At 39.8% G+C, this 24,194-nt stretch overlaps 2 protein-coding genes across 9 annotated transcripts in view; both read right to left on the reverse strand.

The window, feature by feature from the left end:
- Window positions 1-7,940, reverse strand: part of LOC105559600 — a 31,966-nt gene extending 24,026 nt beyond the window's left edge. For 2 of the 7 annotated variants that reach the window (XM_012008018.1, XM_012008016.1), the window contains exon 1: window positions 7,553-7,940. Coding sequence is in view for 1 of the 7 variants with exons in the window: in XM_012008013.1 (XP_011863403.1) it covers window positions 467-520 (54 nt within the window). In the remaining 6 variants the exon portion in view is untranslated. Of the gene's footprint in view, window positions 1-466; window positions 543-7,552 lie in introns of those variants that run through there. The other 5 variants (XM_012008014.1, XM_012008013.1, XM_012008019.1 and 2 more) reach the window with 5 other exon arrangements.
- Window positions 7,941-17,543: 9,603 nt separating this feature from the next.
- The window catches only part of LOC105559602, a 10,801-nt gene continuing 4,150 nt past the window's right edge, over window positions 17,544-24,194 (reverse strand). The window contains exons 2-7 of one of the 2 annotated variants that reach the window (XM_012008021.1): window positions 22,716-22,986; window positions 21,373-21,587; window positions 20,145-20,467; window positions 19,641-19,912; window positions 18,645-19,264; window positions 17,544-18,493 (exon numbers count right to left, since the gene is read on the reverse strand). In XM_012008021.1, coding sequence (XP_011863411.1) covers window positions 18,049-18,493; window positions 18,645-19,264; window positions 19,641-19,912; window positions 20,145-20,467; window positions 21,373-21,587; window positions 22,716-22,986 — 2,146 coding nt within the window. In that variant the 3' untranslated portion in view covers window positions 17,544-18,048. Of the gene's footprint in view, window positions 18,494-18,644; window positions 19,265-19,640; window positions 19,913-20,144; window positions 20,531-21,372; window positions 21,588-22,715; window positions 22,987-24,194 lie in introns of both variants that reach the window. The other variant, XM_012008020.1, reaches the window with a different exon arrangement.

The raw sequence follows: 24,194 nt of genomic DNA on the forward strand, positions 1-24,194 counted from the left end.
AACTATTTTTTTCTCTCTGTGTACGATATATCCGAGAAACCATCGCCACTTTCTTGCGCAACGTTGTCCAACTGCTGTGCAATTCGCGCAATCGCCGTGCAAAATCTCTCGATCGCGGCGCAAGTATCTCGATTTCTCCCGTGAGAAGTGCACGAATTATAAAATACATGTAATAAGAAAATGGAAAAAGAGAACTGCATTAGGCCTGCCGTATTCCGATGTTGGACCGATCGTCATTTTATTAAATTTGAATTTTGTGGAAACAAAAGATACGATATCCGAGAAACCATTGCCACTTTCTTGCGCAATGTTGTCCGACTGCTGTGCAATTCGCGCAATCGCCGTGCAAATGTCTCTCGATCGGGGCGCAAGTATCTCGATTTCTCCCTCGATTAAGAAGTGCATGTATTATACTATTCGCGGCTAAAGACGCAAACGAGTCAATCTAACGGCTATACGGTCGTACCTTACACCTCTCGCCGGTGGTGTTTCCAGCGCGGGCCGGTATTGAACTTGTCATTATCGTAGCGCCCGTCGATGACTGCGACTGCGAAGGTTTACAAGCAGAGAGGAGTGACCATCGCGCGACAGTCGTTGGCGCGGCGTAAACGTCAAAGATAGCGCGATTTCAGCTCTTCGGCGCCGGTTACGCAGATAAAGGCCCGCGCCAAGCGCCGGCTTTAGCCGCGGCGACAGCCTTCGGGTGTAATTGCTTCTAATTTTACACACTTTTATCATTTATCGTCGCCGCCGATTCTTTTTCCGTCCTGCGCTGGCGCTACGCATCCGCCGCCGCCAGCGTCGCTCGGCCCCCGGAACGCCGGCCGCGCCGATTCGTATTCGCGATAAATGGCACGTGGTGCCCATTGTACGCCGTTCTAATTACATATCGGCGAGACAATGAGATCGGGGGCTCTCGCGGGCGGCCGTGCAAAAATCGCCCGGCAAACGCGACATTTTTGCCAAGATAACAGCCGCCAATTGCGAACGGCCATCGAAAGCTCGGCTCCGCAAAATGGAACGCGCGCGCGCGCGCGTGCACCCTTTTTTTTACCCTTATTTGTGCGCGCGCGCGCAATGAAAAGTCTCGATAGAGAGATATTAGAGCGGATATCGGCATGGGCGCGAAATTAAAACAAAGCTGCTAACAAACCATTGTAAATAAGCGATTTCGTAAAAGTGTTGCGCGAAAATACACAATATCTCGAAATGCGAAGCGAATAATATCGCCGATGAAGGCAGAAGGTTGCTTATACGCGCGAAGCAATGTGGTGCTTCGTTCTGTTAGTTGAAAAAAATACTGGTTTTATTTTCACCTTCGACTATAAACAGTATCGGTTATTCCGCTCTTTCTGCGTTCCGTTACCAATTTCCGCAACACGAAACGCGCGAAGCACGAAAATCAACGCGATGGATTTTCCGGTGAAAAAAATCTGATAACTAGATTTCCGGATATCGTTTATATCCCCGAGGTTTTGCAAATTCGTATTTCGCCGGCCGTGTCTTAAAAAAGAAGAAAAATGTCTTAGTATTTTTCGGCGCTCGACAGCGCAGAGCCGAAACACCAGATCTGCAGTTTTGTTTACGGACAATTAGCCGCGCGGATTTATCGGCGAAAATTAGGTCAACGTTTCTAGCGATACTATCGTACGTGCGCACACGTTTTAACGATTAAGCTGGACAAATAGATAGAAAAGGTGGGTGAACGTTCGATCGATGACGCTTTTCATATCTCGCGAAAGGGCTCCCTTTGTCTCGCCGGGAAACGTAATCCGCGAGCATTTACACGTCACGACACCATTGATAATTCTGATTACATTCATGCTTTTCTGCACGCACGCACGCACGGCGTTTACGTGAGCCGTATTTGCCGCGGGTTTATCGTAATGCGTCTAGAAAATCAGTTTAGCCGATTGCATCAGGGATAATCTGTGCGGTTATTAGCGGTAATGAGCCCTGGTGGTTCGATTATGTTCTCCCCTCTGGGCTCACGCACGCGTATTCGATGGATTTGTATTATAAAGCGGTTAATCGGTCCCTATTAATCCACGATGTGATTATCCGTCTTGTGTCTCAATCTGACGGGACGCGACGCTCAGGCTACGGATGTCTTTCTCCAATAAACTTCTTGTTTTGGCGAGAAAAATGTGGAGGTGGCGCCTTTTAATTTAGATGGAATTTTATAAAGCAGTATTTCCTCGCAAGGTACATCGTAGAAAGTCAGATATTTAAATTTATTTCCATTATTTCGTTTAACCCAATTAAGTAATAACAGCATTTTGAAATTGAAAATTTTCGCTATTTCGTATGAAACGACGATCGATAAACGTCCCATATTTATTCAATTAAATTAAAGTTTTGTCATGCTCTTTTTCAATTTCCCATGTAGAATAACGGGCCGCCCTTTGTTGAAATAAAACCCACATTATATTTTTATTGTAATATTATATTACAGGAGCGTTTAATTTCAACCGTTGAATTTATCGCGAATGTGGTTGCGCGTTGCGGCGGATTTAACGCGACGTCCTACGAAAGATCAACGGAAACACGCGGGCGGTAATAAGAGAGAAATATTACGTGAAAGAAATCATTGAAACTACAAATAGATTCGTCGTATACACGTATATACGGTGGAGGATAGCAAACTAATCTTCGCATTCATGAGATACTCTCGCGGATATAGGGCGACGAGAGCGTCATACCTCGGACAGAAACCCAAGAGTTTGTTTTGAGTTTTGTTGCGTGATCAGTTCGATGCAATATCATTGGCGAGAATTCAGATTCGAAGCTTTATTTCCCCCCAGAATTATCAGAGTATTTGGGAGTATTCCGGATTGTTGCGCCTGCAACGGGCAAAATAGGATCTGCGTGAAAAATCAGGCCATTGGCACATGTAAAATGTTTTTTACACCATTCATTCTCTTAGGTCACTTCTGCGAACAGAAGATATAAACGAGTGAAATATTTAATTACGAATTTCAAGCTTTTCTTTTAAAAAACTTTTTTTTATGTAAGAAATTAAAGCATCGTTCCAGCTTTACACCTGCAAATTTCACATACTTTTCAGCGTGAGTCTTTTTTAAGTATGAAACTTTTTTATATAAGAGTATTGGTACCCTTCCACGCAAAATGTTTTACAAAAGAGACTAAAGTACAGTTTCCTGAAATGATCAAATCACTTTAATGCGTTGCTTAATATACGACCTTCTATGGAAACACGAAACCTCTAACATTTTATGCACGACTTAAAATAGTTTCGGATAAAATAAAAGATTCCAATAATAGCCAGTACCACTAACGGACTTGACAGAAAATTGGCGGAAAACATCTGGTGAACCAGGGGTCAAGACGAGAGCGAGAACGATATACCGAGACCTGTCAGAGCCGAGCACGTTGTTGACGCGGAACAATCGTGCTGTTCCACGTATGATTGCTCGAGAGGTTCGCGCGAGGCTGCCCATCTCGTTCGTAAATGTCGGATAGAAGATCGATCGTTTAATGCGCTCGAAACTTTCAACGAGAACGTCCCGCCGGATTTATCCTCTATCATAGGTATTGCCGACTGGGAGCCAAATTCGATTAATGCGATACAGTATAGCGGATTATTTCGAGACAACAATTTGAAACCTCGGTGACATTTGATCACCGCAGTTTACATATACCGGCGAAATACATTTGGGAAAGACGTAATAAAACGGGATAATTACGTATCGTTTGTATTAAGAGTTTAACTTTAATTTAGACAGCTAAAAAGATTTATTCCTGAACTGTCGACAAATTTTAATAAAAGTGCAATAACGTTTATAACGTTAATATGACAAAAGAGACAAATAATTAATATACGATAAGGAAGATCATAATACTCTTCTATTTACGAAGAAAAAATTTGTTTGTTATTATGATGGCAATTAGAAAATTATTCCTTTGTGTCGGAAGCGTAGTTTCTTAAAGCGGAACACCGTGCCGCTCCCATCATAGAAGAATAATTTTCTAATTACTATAATTATCGCAAACACAATCTTTTTATATTAGAATATAAGTAAAAAATATTACATCATTACATAGTGAAAAACAAATATAGAATTAAATAAATTATATAACTGAATTATATAATAATAACTGAATAATATGCAATACATTGAACGTGATAAATTGAATACGTTCCGTACATTAGAAAGGGCTATTTGCAGGATTACTTTATTAAATCAATTCTTATTAATTCTAAGCGAGAAATTTTAGACGACACATTTTTGATAATAAGAGTCCCTTGTCACTTAACGTAGGAGCTAAATATCGTTCACTAATGCTGTAATTTTGCCACATTGAGAAAACCCGCAATATCCAGAGTAACAAATTTTATATGGGAGGAGGAGTGAAGTTTCTTAGCTTACTGATATCGTTAAACTGTCAAAAAGTTGAAACAATAAAGAAAGTATAAGCGCAATTCTTATAAATCTCAAATTTCTCTTCCGCTTCTTATTCCACATCCAATAAAAAAGAAACTTGCATATTTGTAGCGAGCATACCTCTACCTCTGCATAACAAGTCACGCTTTGTGTGTAATTAAAAATAAATTCCTATCACAAATAACTTGCCGTCCACAAATCATTCCATCTAAATGAAGCTGCGTTACGTCCGAAAAGAAGCCGGCGCGCGGGACACGGTAGAAAACGGTATATGATTTCACATTTTAGATTACAATTATTGGGCTACCAACATCTTGCACGGACCTAAAGGCGCTCGCGCTTGTTTGACACATAACAATTAATTTCTCTTCATTTTGTAACGCGTAATAAACTTGAATCTGATCGTTGCGAAACGTGGCTTGCTCGCGGCGGATTGACATTTTATCAACTTCGCGTTTAAATGTATCAGCCAAGTTTAAAAGATTGCTCAATTCGGAGTAATAAACGGGGTCGCTTATAGTGCAAAACAAATAAAGATAAATCTTTATTCGCACGTTCAGTGAGCGATTCATCGCGCATGTCCGTTGAATGAACGGATGCGGATTTCTTTTTTCTTTTTTTTTGATACATCGGTTGGAAACTCCTAGGCAGATGAAATTTGTACGAGCACGGACCAAATCCTAGAGGCCGGATCGGAAAGCACGAATGAGAGATAGTTAATAAACCAGGCAGCGCCGTGAGGCGGCGGCGGAACGAAGGGAGACACACAAAATCCCGGAAATTAGGATAAATCGTGGAGCAATATCGAAGGATCTAATATACTCGATATATTCCACAGGACCTCGTATCCGCCGATTTGGTTCCCCTTCAGACCTGCGTCCAATCAGGGAAAAGGACGAACTTTAGTGGTAAACGCCCGTTTCATCAGCGCGTTTACTTCGCTCGTGGAGATCTATTTAATCTCGCTTATCAAACAATTACGGTCCAAGCTACGAGAGCGCGATAATGTTTCATCGACCTCGGGACAGCTGTTGAATTTGGCCACCGAATATAATCTCCTAATTGCAATTTAGCATCGTATGACGTACTAATAGTTATTATTAATGATACACAAGATTAATATATTTGTTTATAATTTACCGCCGTTTGTGACCATTGTATTACACCGTCCCTCTTACGCGAAAAGCCACGAACGTGTCAATTTTCACAAAATGGCAAAATTATTAAGTAGTTGCTTAGCTCTCGAGTGAAAGCTGGAGATCGGTAAATGATGTTACCGATTAATACGACGTTTAAGATCTCTATCTGGCGATCAAAAGATAAAAAATTTATCTATTTAACCATTTTACGGACCATTTTGCGAAGACTTGCACCTTCATGGTTTCGGCATGAAAGGAACGATCCCTCTTATCTATCTTTCTGTGCGCAATATCTTTCACAATAATCGAATAGAAAATAAGACTTGGGTTTTTCACGATGCCATTCAAGATTACAACTTTACAGGTTCTTATTACCCTCGAGTGATTATAGTTTACAAATGTGTTAATTTGCCATTGGCATAGGAAAATATTGAAGGAACACCTCTCTCACTCGGATACGTAAAAAAAAAACAGACGGTTTTCTCTGAAAGAGAAAAAAGCACTTTTAGAAATTGATCAGAAGACTTATGTAAACTACCCGGAGGATTGGTCCTCGATGAGCGAATAAGCGACACCGTTAATTCTACAGCCAAGTGGCAGGCAATAACGAAAAGAGGAAAGAAACTGGCGAAATACGTGTCGAAATAAGCAAAAGTTATCGTTCCAAGGAGGGGGAAAGTTGGCAGAGACGAAAACGTGCTTATTTGCTTCGCTCTCAATGGATTTCGAAGTTTAATCCGACGGGCACGGAATCGCGCTTCGCGTTCACCAAAAGCGGCCCTTATAGCGCAATTAAATATCGTATTAATTGGTAATATCATTTACTGCGCCGTTATTAATTAGTCACGAGCGCGCCCTTTGCCTTCGCACGATGAAACGCGTTATTTTTAGTATATTAATAATGTTGGTACAATACTCGCACGTGTGCGCTCGCGTGTGCCGCTTTCCGCAAAACTATGCGGAAAGTGTAATTGAAATGAATCAGCCTGACAGCGCGATGGGCGTCGCGATGGGCGTCGCGACGGCGAATATAACGGCGCGGCGACTATACTCTATACCCGTTTCCGTTTCCCCGGATTATGTTCTCGATTTTCGCATAAATCGGGATTAAAGCACCCGCCGCGCGAGCTATACGCGTCAATTGTCATCTAAATACTTCTGACTCGTGGCGTTAACATATCGGCACAGTGTAAAGGTTGAATTTGCACAATAAGTGGTGACGCGATTTATCGGATTATCGCTATCGATCGGCACAAATAAATTTTATTATTTATGCCGCTCGGTAACGCGACCGGTCGATCGATTGTGACGCGCGCAGAGACACGATGTAAGTGCACGTTAATTTTATTGTTTCGCGAAGATCAAGCATATTTTGTTATCTTATCATTTGGCAGAGATCAATCATATTTTGTTATTTTATTTGTTTGGCTAAGATCGGTCGAAAAAAAAAGTGTAAAACGAAATATTGCAGCAAAATCACAGAAACGATTGCTCTCGTTCAATTGGAAAAACATTCTTTTTTAATCCGCGCTTCGAATGTCTCATCCCGTTTCGTACAGAATTGAATAGAAGAAAAACAATGAGGCCATCGCACCAGTTTAACAACACTTCCGTTAAATCGCAGGTCACCAGCGGGATAACAAACGGGTCTCTGGATAATAGGACAACTGACTGTTAAGACCTTTCGCAAAGCGTCAATTTACAACGAACTTGTTCGTAATCGTCGCGAGTTGCTTATCTGCGGAGATAAGAAATCACGTCAAACGTCCCGCGCCATTTCCGCTATCGCTCGCTCCCGCGATCGCTCCTCGCGGCCGTGAATCGGCAGATTGCCGTAACGCCGAAGCGCGATGTCGTAACGCGCGTCGATTGTGACGAAACGTCAAGTGCGATTGGATAAACGAGGAAAAAACGTTGCAAATTTCCCGAATCTCGGCTCCTCAATAACGCCGAGGTGGGGGAGAGCCCGCAGCCCGGGGAGCCGAGCCGTCTCTCGAGCGCACTTACTTGTTGAATTCCGCACAGAGCTTCCGTGGGAGATGACGGGCCCCCGGTGAAGTCCCTCGTGAGTGGCGAGAGTACCCTTGCCCGCGGACCGTCTGCCGAGAGCGAGAGGAGCGAGAGATCTCTCTCCTCTCGGGAGAGACCGCGGAGGCGCGGAGGGCGATCTCGCCGACGACTTCCGGCTGCGGCCGAGTCGCCGACGCTCACGTCGACGTGGGGGGACCACCCGGGTCGGGCCGACGGGGGCGGAGTTGAAGCCCGAGGTAGCGGTGCCCGTGGACGTGGACGACGGTACCTGGACGGGCGCTTTTTATAACAGGTGGCACGCGCGCGACGGAGTTCCTCACGGTCCAGAGTGCTAACGACGTGTGACGTCGACGCCACGGTGCGAGAGGGCTTTTATAGCCGGTCGGTGCCGGCCGACCCGACTCGATCCGTCTCCACTCGACTCGGCGCGACCTTCCTGCCTCCTGCCTGCCCAGAGACTCTTGGCCCTATCAACTGATTTGTCGTTACGTCTTCCACTCCCGGGTGGAACCGCCGCTCGCCCTTCGCGCCCCCCTTCCGTTCTCCGCGGGACGGGGGCTCCGTAAAGTGGATGTCGCTTATCGATGCACGTTCGCTCCTAGATGCCCCTTCGCCCCTGCCGATTCTCTCGCAAAATTATAAGGGGCTGAGAGGGGAATAAAGGGATCGAAAGTAACTAGTCCTGTAAATAGCACGCGCAGCCTTTTATCCTCGTTATATTCTAGCTATTACTTTAATCTGAGGGAGACATGGGCTCTTTTGAAATTCTATGTTATTATTCGGGAAAATGTTATGCGTGCTTTAATTGGAAAAGTTATTATTGGCAGGAAATTTTTAATCGCCGTGCACAGAATATTAATTTACATGTTATTAATGTAAAACATTACGTATTAATGGCGATAATAATATTAAGTACATGTGCATGTTTTTATGTGCACAGCCATTTTCTTTCTTCATCTTATACAAAGGGTATTAGTTGAAAAGCACCAATATGTAATGCAATAATTTAAGAAACTCGTGTATTCATGCCTTAACAAACAGCACGAGTTATGGGACTTTAACTATTTAAACTTTTAATTAGTCAAACAAATGAGTCTAGATGGGGAGAATCACGGAATATAATTATTATAATTTATTGATGCAACTAATTGCATAGCTTCTGTATTATTCACGAAAGGTGGCCACGCAGTGTACACACATACACCGAATATCCACTTGTGTAATGATTATTTCAAGCTTTTGGTTGGGTTTCCTCGATTATTTATCACTCCATTTCACTTGGGTGTTTAGCGCGGACTAGATTATAGGTGCGCAAGCTACCTTTTTCTTTTCATAAATATCTCGGCACTGTTTGAAATGGGAATGGAATATCAAATTAAGCTTGCTAATTCTGTTGTTTCCCGCGCAGGTATTGGAGATACACATCAATAACGTGGGAAGAAGTTGTCGAACGGGACGCGGAACGTGATAAGAAACCGTATATCCCTGCCTTCTTCGGTTACTTCTATTTACCATTTCAATAAAAATATCCGAGAAAATAGCTGCGGTGTATAATAACCTATTGTAAGACAATATTTCTACTTCAGAGTAAGCAATCTCGACGTAAAAGAGCAGATTGGGATGTAAATTATTGACAAGGATGGAAGATGGTGAAACGTACTTCGCGAATTACTTAAATTCGCGAGGAATACTTTTTATCGTCCGCGCTGCAAAAAGGGAACGCGGTTCTCTGAATGGCACCCTTTCAATGTCCGCAAATCTGTGGACGGCATAAGTGATATTTATTTTAATATTTACACCACAATGTGAATCTATAAATCTACATATATGAACTGCTAGTGGCTATAATTATGAAAATGTAACATATGCACAAGCACGAAACTTCCGATAATTAAGTTAACCAGAATTATGCGAGGATTCGTTCCGGTTATAATTATATTCTGAATATGGTAATGGAACATTCTACTTGTTGTACATTTTATTACCTAACATTTTCCACTACACGTAAATACCTCCGAGGAACGTGCGTGTGTTTCGTACGCAATACTGCTATTTGTATAAAAATGTTTAATATACTTGAGGGAATTAAAAAATATATGTTACAATTAAGGTCGCGGAGTCTCCTTTCCGTAAATAAAACATATTTCTAAAAGATACGTATTTCTTTTGCAAATAAGTAGAAAGAGAAATAGAAATTTATGATAACGTTATACATGATCCTGTCGAACAGTTGTTCACTTTTGTTTAATTACACGCTCAAAGAAAGCTAAAAATTCATATTTAAATTTGTGAAAAGACAGTGTGTTACGATAAATGATGAGTTGAAACACGCGAAAGCCCAAATACCGAAACAATAAATTATAAAAATATTAAATGACGCGCGTGCGTAGCTTTTATAGCTTTTAGACAAGGTACAGACGTAAAACGATATTATTATAGAATGACTTGAGCAAATCTTGTTGAAAAGAAAATATAAAATTAATCCGCAAGAGGTAGAATGCGAATATATTATAAAATACTCAGGGATTAGATCGACCAAGGCTGGCAGTTTTATTTTATTTTAAATTTTACCACTGTGGTAGTGGTAAAATTTAAAATAAAATAAAACTGCCAGCCTTGGTCGAACTAATCCCTGAGTATTTTGTTTTAATTACTGGCGATACAACAATTCTAAATTTCGAATATATTATGTTCACGCAACGTAAACAAGAGGGACGTGGGAAGAATCTTAATCCAGGATGTAATTTATAAACGTTAATTGACCGTTCATTCAATGAATGCTGACGATAATCCAATGGTTCACTTAGCGCCATGCCACCGAATATATCGTCGAAACCACTACTCACCGCGCTATCGTGAAATTCCAACCTAAAGTAATTAAACAACCGCGTCATCGAAGCGTAACTTTATCGCTGTGCCCGTCGTCCCGCCCAACATCACTTCTGCCATTAGCAGTTCCATCGTCTGCACCTCCTTATAGAGGCTCTTGATGCTCTAGCACTGATACCGACAACACATATGTATAAATTTCTATGCCTTCTGATGTCAAATGTCGAAATAATTTCCCAATTCTAAATGCTCTCCACATAAAAAAATATTATACAACTCAAAATTTGCGCTGAAGAACGTGCTGTGACACTGAAACGTTCGCAACAATTCTGTATACCCTCGAATTTTAACATATACCAAGTAAATGTTTAAATTATTAACTATTTGACTTTTATCTTTTATTCGCTCGTAACATTGGCCTTTGTAATGATTCCAAAAATATTAGTCTCGATATTTTCGTTTTAGAATTTTCATCCTTGTCTCATTTAAGGAAGTTGTAAAGGTGAGGCAAGTAGTGAGAGGCTAACAGCGCTCTTACATATAAAAAGAGATGAGATGTTACAAAGTTTAAATATACTTAAAAATGTTTGTGGAAATATTTATATATTTATAAAAAATTTTTTAAAAGAGTTATGAATGTAATTGCAAAGAATATGATTTAGTTATGCAGAAATACAAACTTTTAAACGTGGTGTGTATTGCCAATTAAGAAAAATTATTTGAAAAGCATAAATGAAAGCTGATAGTAGGCAATTGCGATTCGCAATAAATGTAATATAGAAAAGTGCTTTTATTAGCGTAAAGCAATTGCAGGAAAGCAAAGAAACAACCTGGAAATGCAAGAAGGCAAAGTATTCTCACAGTGGAGTAACTAGTCGACTAAACCGACTAGTCGATTCTCACTGCGCCTCATAAAATTCGCCAGAGTTATAAGAATGACATAAATATACCAGTATTCATATTCGAATGTAAAATGACATCCCAATTTTTCATAATGTAATAACCATTTTCGATTAATTTTAAAATATAGATTCTTAAAATGTCTTTTACCAGCGTTTATTGCATCATCTTTAAAATGTCTTTTAAATCACCCATTTTACCACACATTTAAGCACGACGTATGATACTTTCCGAATCAGTATGTGAGGTGACTTTTTAAAACTGCAATATTTATTTCAAAGGAATAAAACAAATGTCTTTCTGTTTTACGTATTTAGATACAATTTAGAAAAAAAAACCGATAATGAGCTGAAAAGAGGCAAAAGATTTTTTTCAATGAAAATAAAGAAATACTCGATTAACTTACAGTATTCTACAGGAATATAAACGAGAACTGTGTCTATATTGCCTTACAAAAGATAATCCGGTTATCACAAAGCACATGATCAATCAAGATAAAAAATTCTCTCTCTCTTTTTCTCTCGCTTATAATTATACAAATATATAACGAATAGATATAAAATTGCTATATTTTACCGTAATAAAAAATTTCCTTTACCAGTTTTTTACTTTAATGTAATTTGGTAATGTGTACTAATAATGCAATTAACAAAACAACACATCTCATTATCAGTAGCGAGGAAAAAGTATACAAAAAAATATAACAAATAAATAATCAAGGAGTTCATTGAAAGTCTGGCGATCGCTACTTCAATCGTCGTTTTGCCAAGACAACTCGGAAACAGGTAGCGCATTCCAATCGAATGTGCTACGTGCAACTCGCGTATGACCGCACACGTGCGTGCTTGGTATCTACGTTTATGCGCAAAAAAAAAGCATAAAAAACTGCGTTCGACGTTTAGTGACCTGCTAGTACAAGGCGAGCGTCAGATTAAAAGCGGAATTAATTAACTCACGTGCATATGTAACGCATCCAGGTGTGCGTATACAGCGCTCGTATGTGCGCTCGTCGATGCTTTATACGCATCCTTGCCGCACCTGCTACTGCACTGGTGATCGCAACGGACAAAGGAGATTGATCATCCGTTTCATTCGATTTCGCGGTGAGACTGTGCGCGAGTTTCCTTTTATCGGATTACAAATGAAAAAAATGCTGCCGTGCATGCGAACGAGACGCGGCCTACGCGCGATCGGTGTAACTGTAGTTGTAGGTGCTTTGTAACATAATGTATCCCGGGTGAAATTTAACGAGAGAGAATTTGTGTCTTGAATTTGAAACTGACCTATGGATATCTTCATTTCAACAAGAATTTTCGATATATAAATTCGAAAGAAATATTAATAAATGTCAAAATTACACCATATGTGTTTATTGATTTTCAATTTGTCAATTTATTTTGATAATTTTTAAGGGAATTTTATTCGAAGCTCGATTCATTCTTCATTTTAATATTTATTGCGTTTTGTCATTTAATATAAAATAAAACGATCGTAGGAAATTAATTGTAAAGTTTCAGATAATTAAATATCAATAAATTGCCACATACTTAAAAAAATTATGAAACTAAAGTTAAAATAAATTGAGAAGCTAATATTCTTCGATTTCTTTGATTTGTGACGGAGAAAGAATCATTTGTATGTGTAAGCATAAATCGCACATATATGCTTTAATAATTCTATTTAATCTTATTTTAATAACATTCTCGGATCTTACTTTAACAAAATTAAATAAAAAATGCTGTGAATATTAAAAAACTGTTCGAAACATTGAATAAAAGATACTATAAATATTAACATTGTTCATTATATTCTTTCCCCGCATAAATCGCTAATTTAATAAAAGAAATTTTAGCTTTTATATGTCTCGATTTTTTTCCGCGAATATAAATTTTGCGTCAGAATCTAATAATTAACGATGCGTGAATGTAACTTCGCAAATATTGGAGTAACATTTACGCATGAAAGCACCACGGCAGCATTTCGACACGTTTTGAGAGCCGCGTACACGGATATTCATGCAGGTATTCAACTTGAAGCAGAAACCGATTTCGGTAAATGCATATTGAAAACGAAGCACGGATGGATCGATTCGATCGATACAATCAAGTTGTCGGCGAGAACTGCTGTGTCTGCACTATCTCAACCACATTTATATTCCATGCGATTAGCCTTCTATCGAATTTTTCGCTGTAAGCGTAGTCGCTTTAAAATATCGACGTTTGGAAGTTTCTCTCAGCATGAACAGCTTTGGCGAACACTGCGAGTTCAAATACAGTCAAAATATATAAATTGCAGTAAAATATTGCATTTAAGATACTCAATAAAATATCTCCCGCGATTTAAATTTTACTCGGATCTACACCGACAGATAACTACCGTGAAAGCTTTCACGCAAAGAGGCAACTTTCATCAATGCGAAACATTTAATGGACAATTTATTGCAATATTTAAATTTAATCACAAAGTATTTTATACTTTTATATGATAATTAAATATTAAAAACTCGATTGTTAAAAATATTTTTAAGTATTTTATGTCTTTTTTTACGCAAGCGCGAAGAGACACTAAAAATAAAATAACATAGAGATATACTCATTTTTTATATTGAATATTATGTATTTTATATAATACTTTCAGTTATTTCTAATTTATTATTATGTTCCACAGAGCTTCCTAATTAATATATATATATATAATTAATTACTCTTACTATATACTTTAAATAAAAATTATCCAATTGTATAGAGTGCTTTGTGCTTATTTCATATAGTAAATATATAAAATAAGCACAAAGTAATTTCAGATATTAAACTATCATATGAACCAAATTATTGGTACGTACCACCTTTCATAATTAAACAAGTGTTTTTATTTTCATCATAACCGAATCAGTATTAGCAATGATGAATAATACTTCATCGTTATTTATGCAATAAATAAATATATTTTGTCACATCTACTTAAAATTTTCTGTTACCAAATATTCAGTTAATTGTAGCTTTAACCTTTAGTACTTGACCGAATGTGCACCAAAACGTTTATCCAATGCCAACTATTTTCGGTGTCTCACAAATAATGTCTATTATATCCGAAATAGCGGGGTAAAGCGAAAGGACTTGTGACGATTGTGTGTGGGAGACTGTGTATTTCAAATTTGCACCGAGACGACACGTAGGAAGTTAAATCACGTCTGCGATTTAACGACGGCATTAGATTCTGCGTTTTCGAGCGTGAAAACTAAATGTTTATACGACGCCGTGCTATGCTGCCGAGATAGGGAATGGCGGTCGTCTTCCACGACGTACGTGTAATATATTCGGCAGAAATTGCGATTGTCCGGTCGGCGCCCTCCGAAAGCGTGAAACGCGTGTGCGAGTGCGTAATACGCGCGCACGCTCACGGATACAGCCGGGAGCGTGTTCTCCGTTTGTATAATTACGAGTTACGAGCGTGCTAATGTTGAATCTCGCAAGAATCGTGGGAGGAAATCGTGTTCTCGCAGCGGTGCGCGTACTTTGTAATAGGGTCGTTCGAAAAAAAAAGGATGTAAAAGACGTCTCTTTTTTATCTCTCGTATCAAGTTCAGCTAACGCGAACGTCAAGTACAAACAGCGATATCGTCGCGTGTGTATGTGCATTAAGGTGGCCCCTGCGTAAACCGACCAAAAGTAGAGAAAAATTGGAATTTAAGTAGGTTGTTGTAGTTGTAAATTTTATCTGTCGGTGCGCGAAATTTCGGACCCGGTCTCGCTGATGAAATAAAATAAAGAAAAAAATTGTTAAAGCTGTATTTTTTAACATCCCAATAAACACCAAGTAACAGTTACATAACATCAATATTATAACTTTCTCCTACCGACCTTTCACAACAATTGACGTCTTTTTAAAATATTTTATATCTACTCCATACGTGTTACCGTGCAGAGTGATTCGTTCCTCCATGTATTCTTATACTATTACCAATGTTACCCATTTTTTGCTGTCACATCTAATGGGTTAAGAATTTTTTAATACTTTATAAGGACCAGTATTACTGGTCGAAACGTTGTATGTTCTAAACGAAATATATTGTGCCAGTTAATTGTCGACGTTATCCTTATTATTTGTTATAACTTTCTACTCAACAAGACAATGTAATGTAACACCCGCGTTATATTACATTTCCATTGTTAAGTAGGAAATTATAATATTATGTAACTACAGGGTTGGGAAAGTTACTTTATAAAAGTAACTAGTTACAGTTACAGTTTCTTCGCTAACAATGTAACTAGTTACAGTTACAAGTTACCAATTCTGAAAAGTAACGCGTTACAGTTACAGTTACTCGAAAAGTAACGAATCGTTGCTTTGCAGTTACTCCCTTGCAATAGAAATAAAAATATCGAATCTGCATCTGAATTGTAAAGCGGCAATAAAGGCGTTTATGCGCAAATGCAAGGCCTAATGCGATCGGTGGAGGTTGAAAAAATATATAAAGTAACTATTAATGTAACTATTAAATTAGTTACTAGTTATCGAAAAAATGTAACTGAGTTAAGTTACAGTTACAGATGTAGAGAAAGTAACGAAGTTAAGTTAGAGTTACCAAAAAGAAGTAACTGTAACTGTAACTTTGTTACAAGTAACGAGTTACTTCCCAACCCTGTGTAACTATTAGTTGGTGCTCACTGGGATAGAGTTTATGGACCGATCGCTCGCAGAAGCACTTTGAGGGTTGATATAGTTTCATAGAAAAAGTAGATCTTAACAAAGAACGAGATGAACATAATAAATGTCACAAGGATTCAACCCATGTCTTTTAAACGTGCGTGTTGTATGGTAAATATTTAGGTATACGAGGTCACCAACCGCTGCGAGCAAATACTTATTAGTAAAGTCGAAAGATACAATGTTTTAAGGAAATTTGACAGTTCTTTGAGACTTGACGATATCACGTACTTTTGAATATGTTTTTAAATGTCCACGTATAATCAAGCGTATCAATGCATTTGATCAATAATGCATTCAGTGGCATTTTTTTTATGGAAAAAAGTCATATGAATTTATAAAAATCAAAGGGGCCCCGCCAAAGCACCCATACTAACCGCTCCTTCGTGCAGGAGCCACATTAATTATTTCGTCAAACTAATGAAACGTATTTCAAAGGGAAACGCGAGTGTTTCGTTTACTTTTGTCATCGTGTATGCGCACTACCGTGTGGCTTCCACGAGAATTCGCGCGCCAAGTAGTTTGTACTTAGATTCATTTTGCTCCTTTCTGCAACTTTAACGTCAAATTTCTCCGAGTCGTGACGCAACGGGGCATTTGGAAGGCCGGAATGTCGAGCATAAAAAGAACGGCACAGAAAATGATTGTCTTCTCTCGTTTGAAAGGGAGTTATTTTTTGTTCAACTGCACAACTCGATAAATCTCAGAGTTCTACACGGCATACGTAGCCTTGTGATTTACGCAGTCAAGAAACTCTAAGTTATTGTCAAGTATAAAAGGATAAAAAAGGGGTTTGATGCCAGCGCTGTTATTACGCGGCGCAGCAAACAGAAAAGTTAATTGCTCACAGCAAAGGAGCTCCCGGGCGGAATTATAAAACGTCTACTTCCTCGAATATTGCGTGTTATTCATCAGAGGAGAGGGAACGGAGACGGTGCGATTTCTTCGCACCGAAAGAAAGGCGTCAAATTGAAAGGCCAATCTTGAAAAAAAAAAGTGTAAGCGAGCGTGCAATTATGCACAATTGGTTGATTTGGGCCAATCAATTCTTATTCGCGACGCTCAATTGCGAGATGAATCGATGTATCGCACGGAGAAAAAGTTCACCCCCGCCCCCCCCCCATGTCGGATAATTACGCAGGAAACTAAATTTAATGGTAGCGAATATTAATAAACAAAATTCGATGAAATTCTATATTAAAGGGGTGACGAAAGTGGCGTTCGCGTGCGCGCGCGCCGTATCGGCTTACGATTAATTAAAACGTAAGATTTTCTTAGTTGGGATAACTGAATTGCATTAATCTAATTAAAGTTATAGCGCGTTGTAACTTGCTCAATTAGCGCGACTTACTGCTTTATGAAAGTCGCCCCCTCCGTTCGTTCGCGATTCCGCATTCATTCAATAATTCTATAAGTAGTTTAATAATTTTTAGTATGTGTGACAACTTTAATAATGCAAAACGCAATGCGATTTTAACATCGACAAAATAATGCGGTGTTTCAAAAAGGACCACCTAAAGCTGGGCGTCGTTTATATTTATTTGACCGTACAGATTAACAAATGGCAGTAATAATGTATCTTATTATTTACTGTTCATACAACAATTAATTAGCTCGGCATATCACACCAGATAAGAGTCTAACAATATGGATTCTATTCACGCCTACTCTGCATTTAGATCAAAATGTGATCGATTCCGCGTTTTGTTTTTCTAGTAAAAAGATCGTATTCTTCAATATTTCTCACGTTACCAACAAAATCTGAGTCTAGCATTAGAAAAACGCATTGCAAAGACTGCCTCGCGTTTCAAGAGTCTCTGTAAAAGATTAGTAGTCGTTTCAGCGCTACAGTATACGTAAGTATAGTATTTAAAAATAAATTTGGCTGGTTAGCTCCAGTAGTTTTATACGCAAAGTTATAGGCAGTGTCAAATCTGCCGTCAGTTCTACGTTCTCCGTCGCCTAGCGTAAAGGTATCAGACGGCAGTATCGTTTATGATTCATAGGATATGCGTGTATCGTTCTCGACCAGACTTCTAGATCGTATTCGTATTGTCGTACCACGGCGGCATCCATCTGGATGGTGTTTTAGGCCTTCCTCGAGAGACCGGTACCGGGACATCGAGGCTACTATCGGTGCGTTTTCTGCGATCGCTACTTCTACCTGATATGTTCTTCGAGGCGCTATCTAAAATTACGAATGGTTGATCGTTAACGCGACGGTCCTGCCTACTTCTGCCAAAGCTGGGAGAATACGGCCTGGCGACTTCGTCCCGAGTCACACGGTCGGCCGAAGGGCTGCGTACTCTTGCTGCGGAAGACTGTCCGAGTCGGCCGAATCCTCGCCGTTCGTTGTCGACATCGTAGACGTGCAGGCGATACGTTGGACTGGGTGATCGCGTTCTCGTAACAATCGTGCGATCCGCCGGTTCCACCTGCGTCGGTCTCGGCGCCGCCGCGGCGTGAGACAGTCTGGAGCTTCTGGAAATCGCGATTGCGAAAAGTTCTTACTGTAAAAAGTAAAGAGGCGCGGAAAGCCTTCGAGTTTAACGGGATATCAAGTCCTCGGGGATTTCAAACCTTTTTGTGTCTCGTTTTTCTTCCCGCGTTCTTCAGATAAACGTCAACGTACCTTCTACTAGCGGGCGGCGGTTTCCCGGTGACGTTCTCCTCGTGGATCCGCGTGTCCAACACGCAGAAAGCGTCCTGTCCCTGCGCGGCGACCGTTTTGTCGACCTGGCCGCCACTGTTCAACCAGTAGTATTCTTTCCTGGTACCTGGACTACGGTCACACCTGCCGTGAGTAGTTCTGGGTTCATCGCAACCTTGACGATCGTATCTCGCGCAATAAACGTTCCTGTATTCCGGTTGAAGGTCGAGATTGCCCTCCAACCGCAGACTGGCCGGCATCTTCAGTGTCTCGACCCTCGGTACGTATCCATAGGGAACGTACTGGGACCTCACCTCGCTAATAGGCTCGTACTCAAACGTACGACATTCCTGATGAATCGGCTTACCGAAGCACGCGCTGCTACGGCCGGAAGAGGACAGCCCCGTCGGTCGCATTATCGCCGGTGGTTTACGATAGATAGGGCGATCTCGGGGATACTCGAGATACTTGGACTGATACTCTGGATCCTGGTCGATCTTTGTGGAAAACTTGGAGCGCGATGGCGAGGTCACCTTCGAGCCGTCGGCGCGACCTATCTGGACATCTGGCTTCGCGATCTTCGGCCGTTCACGTGGAAAGTCCTAAAACATAATTGTACTCTACGTGATCCTACACAGTTTTAGATTTTTTTAATGCAAATATTATTTTAATATAAAGGAAAGTTTCCTATTATGAGACAGTCTCCTAATATGAGACAGCGGGGTTTCTGCTGAATTAATAGGCATCATCTGTTGGTGCCGCCGCGTGAATCTATTGCCCTTGGAGTGAAATCTGTTTAGTGGAAAATTGATCGTTAGATCGTATGAACGTTGCGAAAAAAGATTTGCCATTGAATTTGGACCTGGAATTTGAAAACCTACTATCTCGCATTGAAATCCTATCTCATGTAGGAGAACTTTCCTCTAATTGTTTGTGGATTTTAATCGATAAATTTTCTCCTTCCGACTCGGTAAGTACCTTATATGCATCGCGATATTCGGGAATTTCAAGCGGCCGACCGTTTAGATCCTCCAACTTTGACACTAACATTTTCATCTCCTCGTCTTTCCTCCGCTCCTCCTCTTGACTTCTCATCCATCTGTCTTCTTCGCTATCGTCTTTAGCCCGTTCAGTCATTTCTTGTGCCTGTTTAACGTAAGGATGAACCAAGTTTTCGGTGCTCTCTGTGTTTTGGTAAAAGTCTCCGCCGGCTTTTAAATGCATTTGAGGTTTCTGTGGCTGCGGTTTATCTGTAATATGCACTCCAAAGAAAAGGGAACGACAGAGAAAGGGAATGGCTCTAAAAAGAGCAGCTATAATATTTCGCCAAATACATTTTAAACAGTAACTTTAATATCACTCTCCTCGACTCGTAGCCACGAGAGTCTTTATCTTATTGAAATATCTCTTTCACGTCTTTATGGATATCGTTATTTCATGTCATTTGATGCACTACTTTTCTTTTAACCCAACGCTTATTACCTTTCACGCTGTAGTCTTTAAACACATCGGTATATTCTGGCACGAAGTAGGTGTCTCCCTCGAGCTTCAAGTTCGTGCCTTGCCTCAACAATTCCGGTCTTCGCACTCCCACGAACGGGACGTACTTGTCCTGATTTTCCGTCGCCGTCTCCAGCTCACCCTCCATCTTCAGGTGAGTGGGTACACGCATGAGTTCCGGTCGGCTAACGTTGAGCCACTCGATAAATTTCTCGCATTTCTCCGTCATAGTATCCAAATCGCCTTCCATCTTCAAGGACGTAGGTCGACGTATAAGCTCGGCGCGATGCTGGCCCTCATAAGGCCTATACGCAGAATATGTTTCCGTATCGGTATAAAAATCACCACCGCACTTCAAGCTGGTACCCCTTTGCGCAATGCAATAACAATGGATTGTTAAATTAATAGCGAGCACACGATTAAAACGCGCCGATTATAACGATTTGAAATCATTCTCATTTTTCCCCGGCAAACATGATGACGTCAGGTGACGCCTTAATAACTTTTCTTCGATTTCTGACGTCATTAATAACGCCATTAAAGTCTTTAGACGTTATTATGTTTGCTAGGCTAAATTGCTTCAATTTCTTTAACAATGACATCCGATTTCTATCGATTAACTACTTCAACAATTTATCGCCCAATGCAAAATTAAATTTCGAGATGTTTATTTAAACAGGATTGCTTTCGCACGGTAAAGAATTTAATTATTTACTTTGATTGACGTATCAATGAAAAGTAACTTATTTCGTAGCCATTTATCACAAAATGTGATACTTTGAAATGCATGTCCGTATTTTATTAAATGTCACAGAGACCCGACGAAGAGTACAAAAAAGAAGTAAAGGCCGACTCCGTTGCCAATTTAGTTGCATGACAGTCAGATTTATGCTTCTTCGATTTGCGTAAACTCGCGTGTTTCGCAACAGTTCAATACTGGTTTACCGATTTATGACGGGGAAGAAGTCTTCGTGAAATTAACTAAACGGATGGCCAAACTAGGAATATTGGATATCAATTTACTAATGTAAGATCATTTTATAACGTTGTCTTTTTTCAAACTTTACATCTATGTTTTACTGAAAATTATACTTTCCTAATATATTATTTGTTACTAATATATTACTTTATTATTTCCCACTTATTATTTGTAAAAATATATATATATTTGCCCGCGCGATATTTATATCAGTAACTATTAAAGATTTACCTTCTGTAGGAAGAACGTCTGAACGAACTTTCTAATTGTGGAACTCCCGCCTCCATTACTTTGTCTCCCTGGACCACTTGAGCGGAATCGCTCTCCTCTTTTCCAGGTGGATCCTCAATCTCAGCCTCGCGTTCTTTAAAATCCATGCAATACGAAGATTCCGCATTTTTGGGAGTTCCATCTACGTGTATATAATCTTCAGGCCAGAAATTTTCCTATCACACAAGTATATATTTACATATAAATTAGTATACGATCTTCTTGAATATAGAAAGTCAAAACGTGTAGATTCTCGAGCATAGCTCTCGTGCAAGGTGCACAAACGTGCTGAATTAATATGCAATCTACTAGTTCAATTTTATTAAATATTAAATCTAACATTACATCCGCACCTAACACCTGACGTTTGGCTCTTATTGTCCCTTTCTACTTACAAGGGGAAGTTCAGGTGACTCACCCTGGGATTTCGATGCCAATTTTTTTGGTTATTCTGGAGGTGAAAAAAAGAGATACGTGTCCCGGCGTTTGATTGAATAGGCCTTAGTTTCGGAGTAATAAATTTGTGAAAATTGAAATTTATTTATCGTCAAGTGAAAAACTTCATCCGAAGAATCCAAAATTCTGTTGAAGTTTTACAACAAAACCGACAGCTGTCTTCGCGAGAAGACACAATAAAGATTCATTCTTTAATTTATTTGCAATTATCAGCGAGAGGAATTAATTTCGATGCAAACCAAGCGTGCTCGATCATATCTGTAAAAGCTCCCGCTGATAATTGCGAATGAATTAAAGAATGAATCTTTATTGCGTCTTCTCGCGAAGACAGCTGTCGGTTTTGTTGTAAAACTTCAACAGAATTTTGGATTCTTCGGATGAAGTTTTTCACTTGACGATAAATCAATTTCAATTTTCACAAATTTATTACTCCGAAACTAAGGCCTATTCAATCAAACGCCGGGACACGTATCTCTTTTTTTCACCTCCAGAATAACCAAAAAAATTGGCATCGAAATCCCAGGGTGAGTCACCTGAGCTTCCCCTTGTTAGTAACGTAAATGCTTATCAACAGAGCCCTAATAATATCTTTATGCTGAATTAACATAGAGCCGAAAGCCAATATTTCAGGCATAAAATATAATTTTTAGCCCCGATAACGCAAGTGATTCTCTTTCGTTTATTTATTTAATACAAAGTAATACACTGTGTGTATTGTTTCGGCAAAATTTTCTTTTAACGTTAAAATAACTTGATTATAATATAATTTAGAAATTATGTATATTCTATTTCGTTTATTGACAAAAATGATGAAATGAAAGAAAAATTTAGCACCTTCGTACGCATACCTTAGAGAGCTCTTTAACATTCGCACCGAACGCGCGTCGATATTCAGAAGCAGAACATTGGACTGCCGATTCCGGATAAGACTGCAGATTGTCCTTCGGTTGATCCTGCACGCGTTTCCTTCGATAGCGAGCCAGCTCGTCGACCGTCAGTTCTTCGAGGAATGGCCATCTCTCCCTGGTCTTGCCTTTACGTCCTTTCCCCTTGCCTTTACCGTGCGCTACCTCGGAATCCGAGGACGACTTGCCGACGCCGCGGGTGGAGGACCTTTGCCTAATCGTAGCCGATCGGAAAATGACGTTTAACAGTAATTTTATTTGCCGATTTCAAGATAATATTCTATCTTATTGTTCGGCTTTTGAAAGAAAGCATTCTGTCGAGCTATTCTCTTTAATGTTCATATGAAACTTGGCTGATTTTTGGACCATCGACTTGACAAATATTTCGAGCGGAGAGGACGGTTCGCGACATGATGCGGATGGACAACCCAAGCTTACTGAAGATGACGAAGAACCGAGGTCGCGAATTAAGGGTATAGGAGGGCGAGCCGGCTAAAGCGGCGAGGAGGGCAGGGAGGACGGGGCGGACGAGGAACAGGAAGAGAGTGGTACGATGGTACCGTACATGCCGTTACAACGGCTCTCCCAGACGCGACGAATCGATCTGCAGAATGCGCGGAGCTTGAAAAATAAATCTCATCCTGGCCTAATGGCTCGCGCGCACGTCAATCCTTGCGAAATTATGTCGAAGATAAACATGATATGCGCAGAATGTCACCGAAATGTCGCAGTTTCGATCGAAATCGTGAGAAAAAACTCTAAAAACTAGACAAAACCTGGTTAAATAGTAGAGATAGATTTTGATTGTCAAAATAGCGTTCTGAAAGAAGAGCGAGAAATAATTAACGTGTTTTACAATTTATAAATAAGCTATTATCATTTTATACAATTAATGAAGGAACTGTTTATCAATCAATCTTAATCATAAATTATGCAAAGTGTATTTTATCTGAATCTTTTATCTGGTGAATCGAATCACGTAAACATATTTTCATCAGTTAAAAATTATAAAATTCGTGTCATTGATAGAAATCCGACACGTGAAGGACATCTTCACCTGCCACCATTTTAACGATCTCTGTTTGCTTTACGTTCTGAAATAAAGGCACCTAATATCGCCTACCAAAATTCAAATCGTTCTCATAAATTCCTAGCGGAAAAAATTTCTATATACAGGGTGTCCTAAAACCACCGGAGGTCCTCTTAATGACAGATTTCTTAGAACATTTCCAGACGAAAATCCTAATACAAAAGTGTCGAGGCTATAATAGTTTTTAAATTAGAAGCGATTATTTTCCACAAATGATAGGGCTGAAATTTCGCGCGCTCAGGAACGGCGAAATGACAAGTGATATAAAAAGAACGATATTCATAGGAGCACTTATATCACTTGTCATTTCGCCGTTCCTGAGCGCGCGAAAT

The sequence above is a fragment of the Vollenhovia emeryi genome, unplaced genomic scaffold (assembly GCF_000949405.1).
Source record: "Vollenhovia emeryi isolate VEMERY1.0 unplaced genomic scaffold, V.emery_V1.0 DF939262.1, whole genome shotgun sequence".
NCBI lineage: Eukaryota > Metazoa > Arthropoda > Insecta > Hymenoptera > Formicidae > Vollenhovia > Vollenhovia emeryi.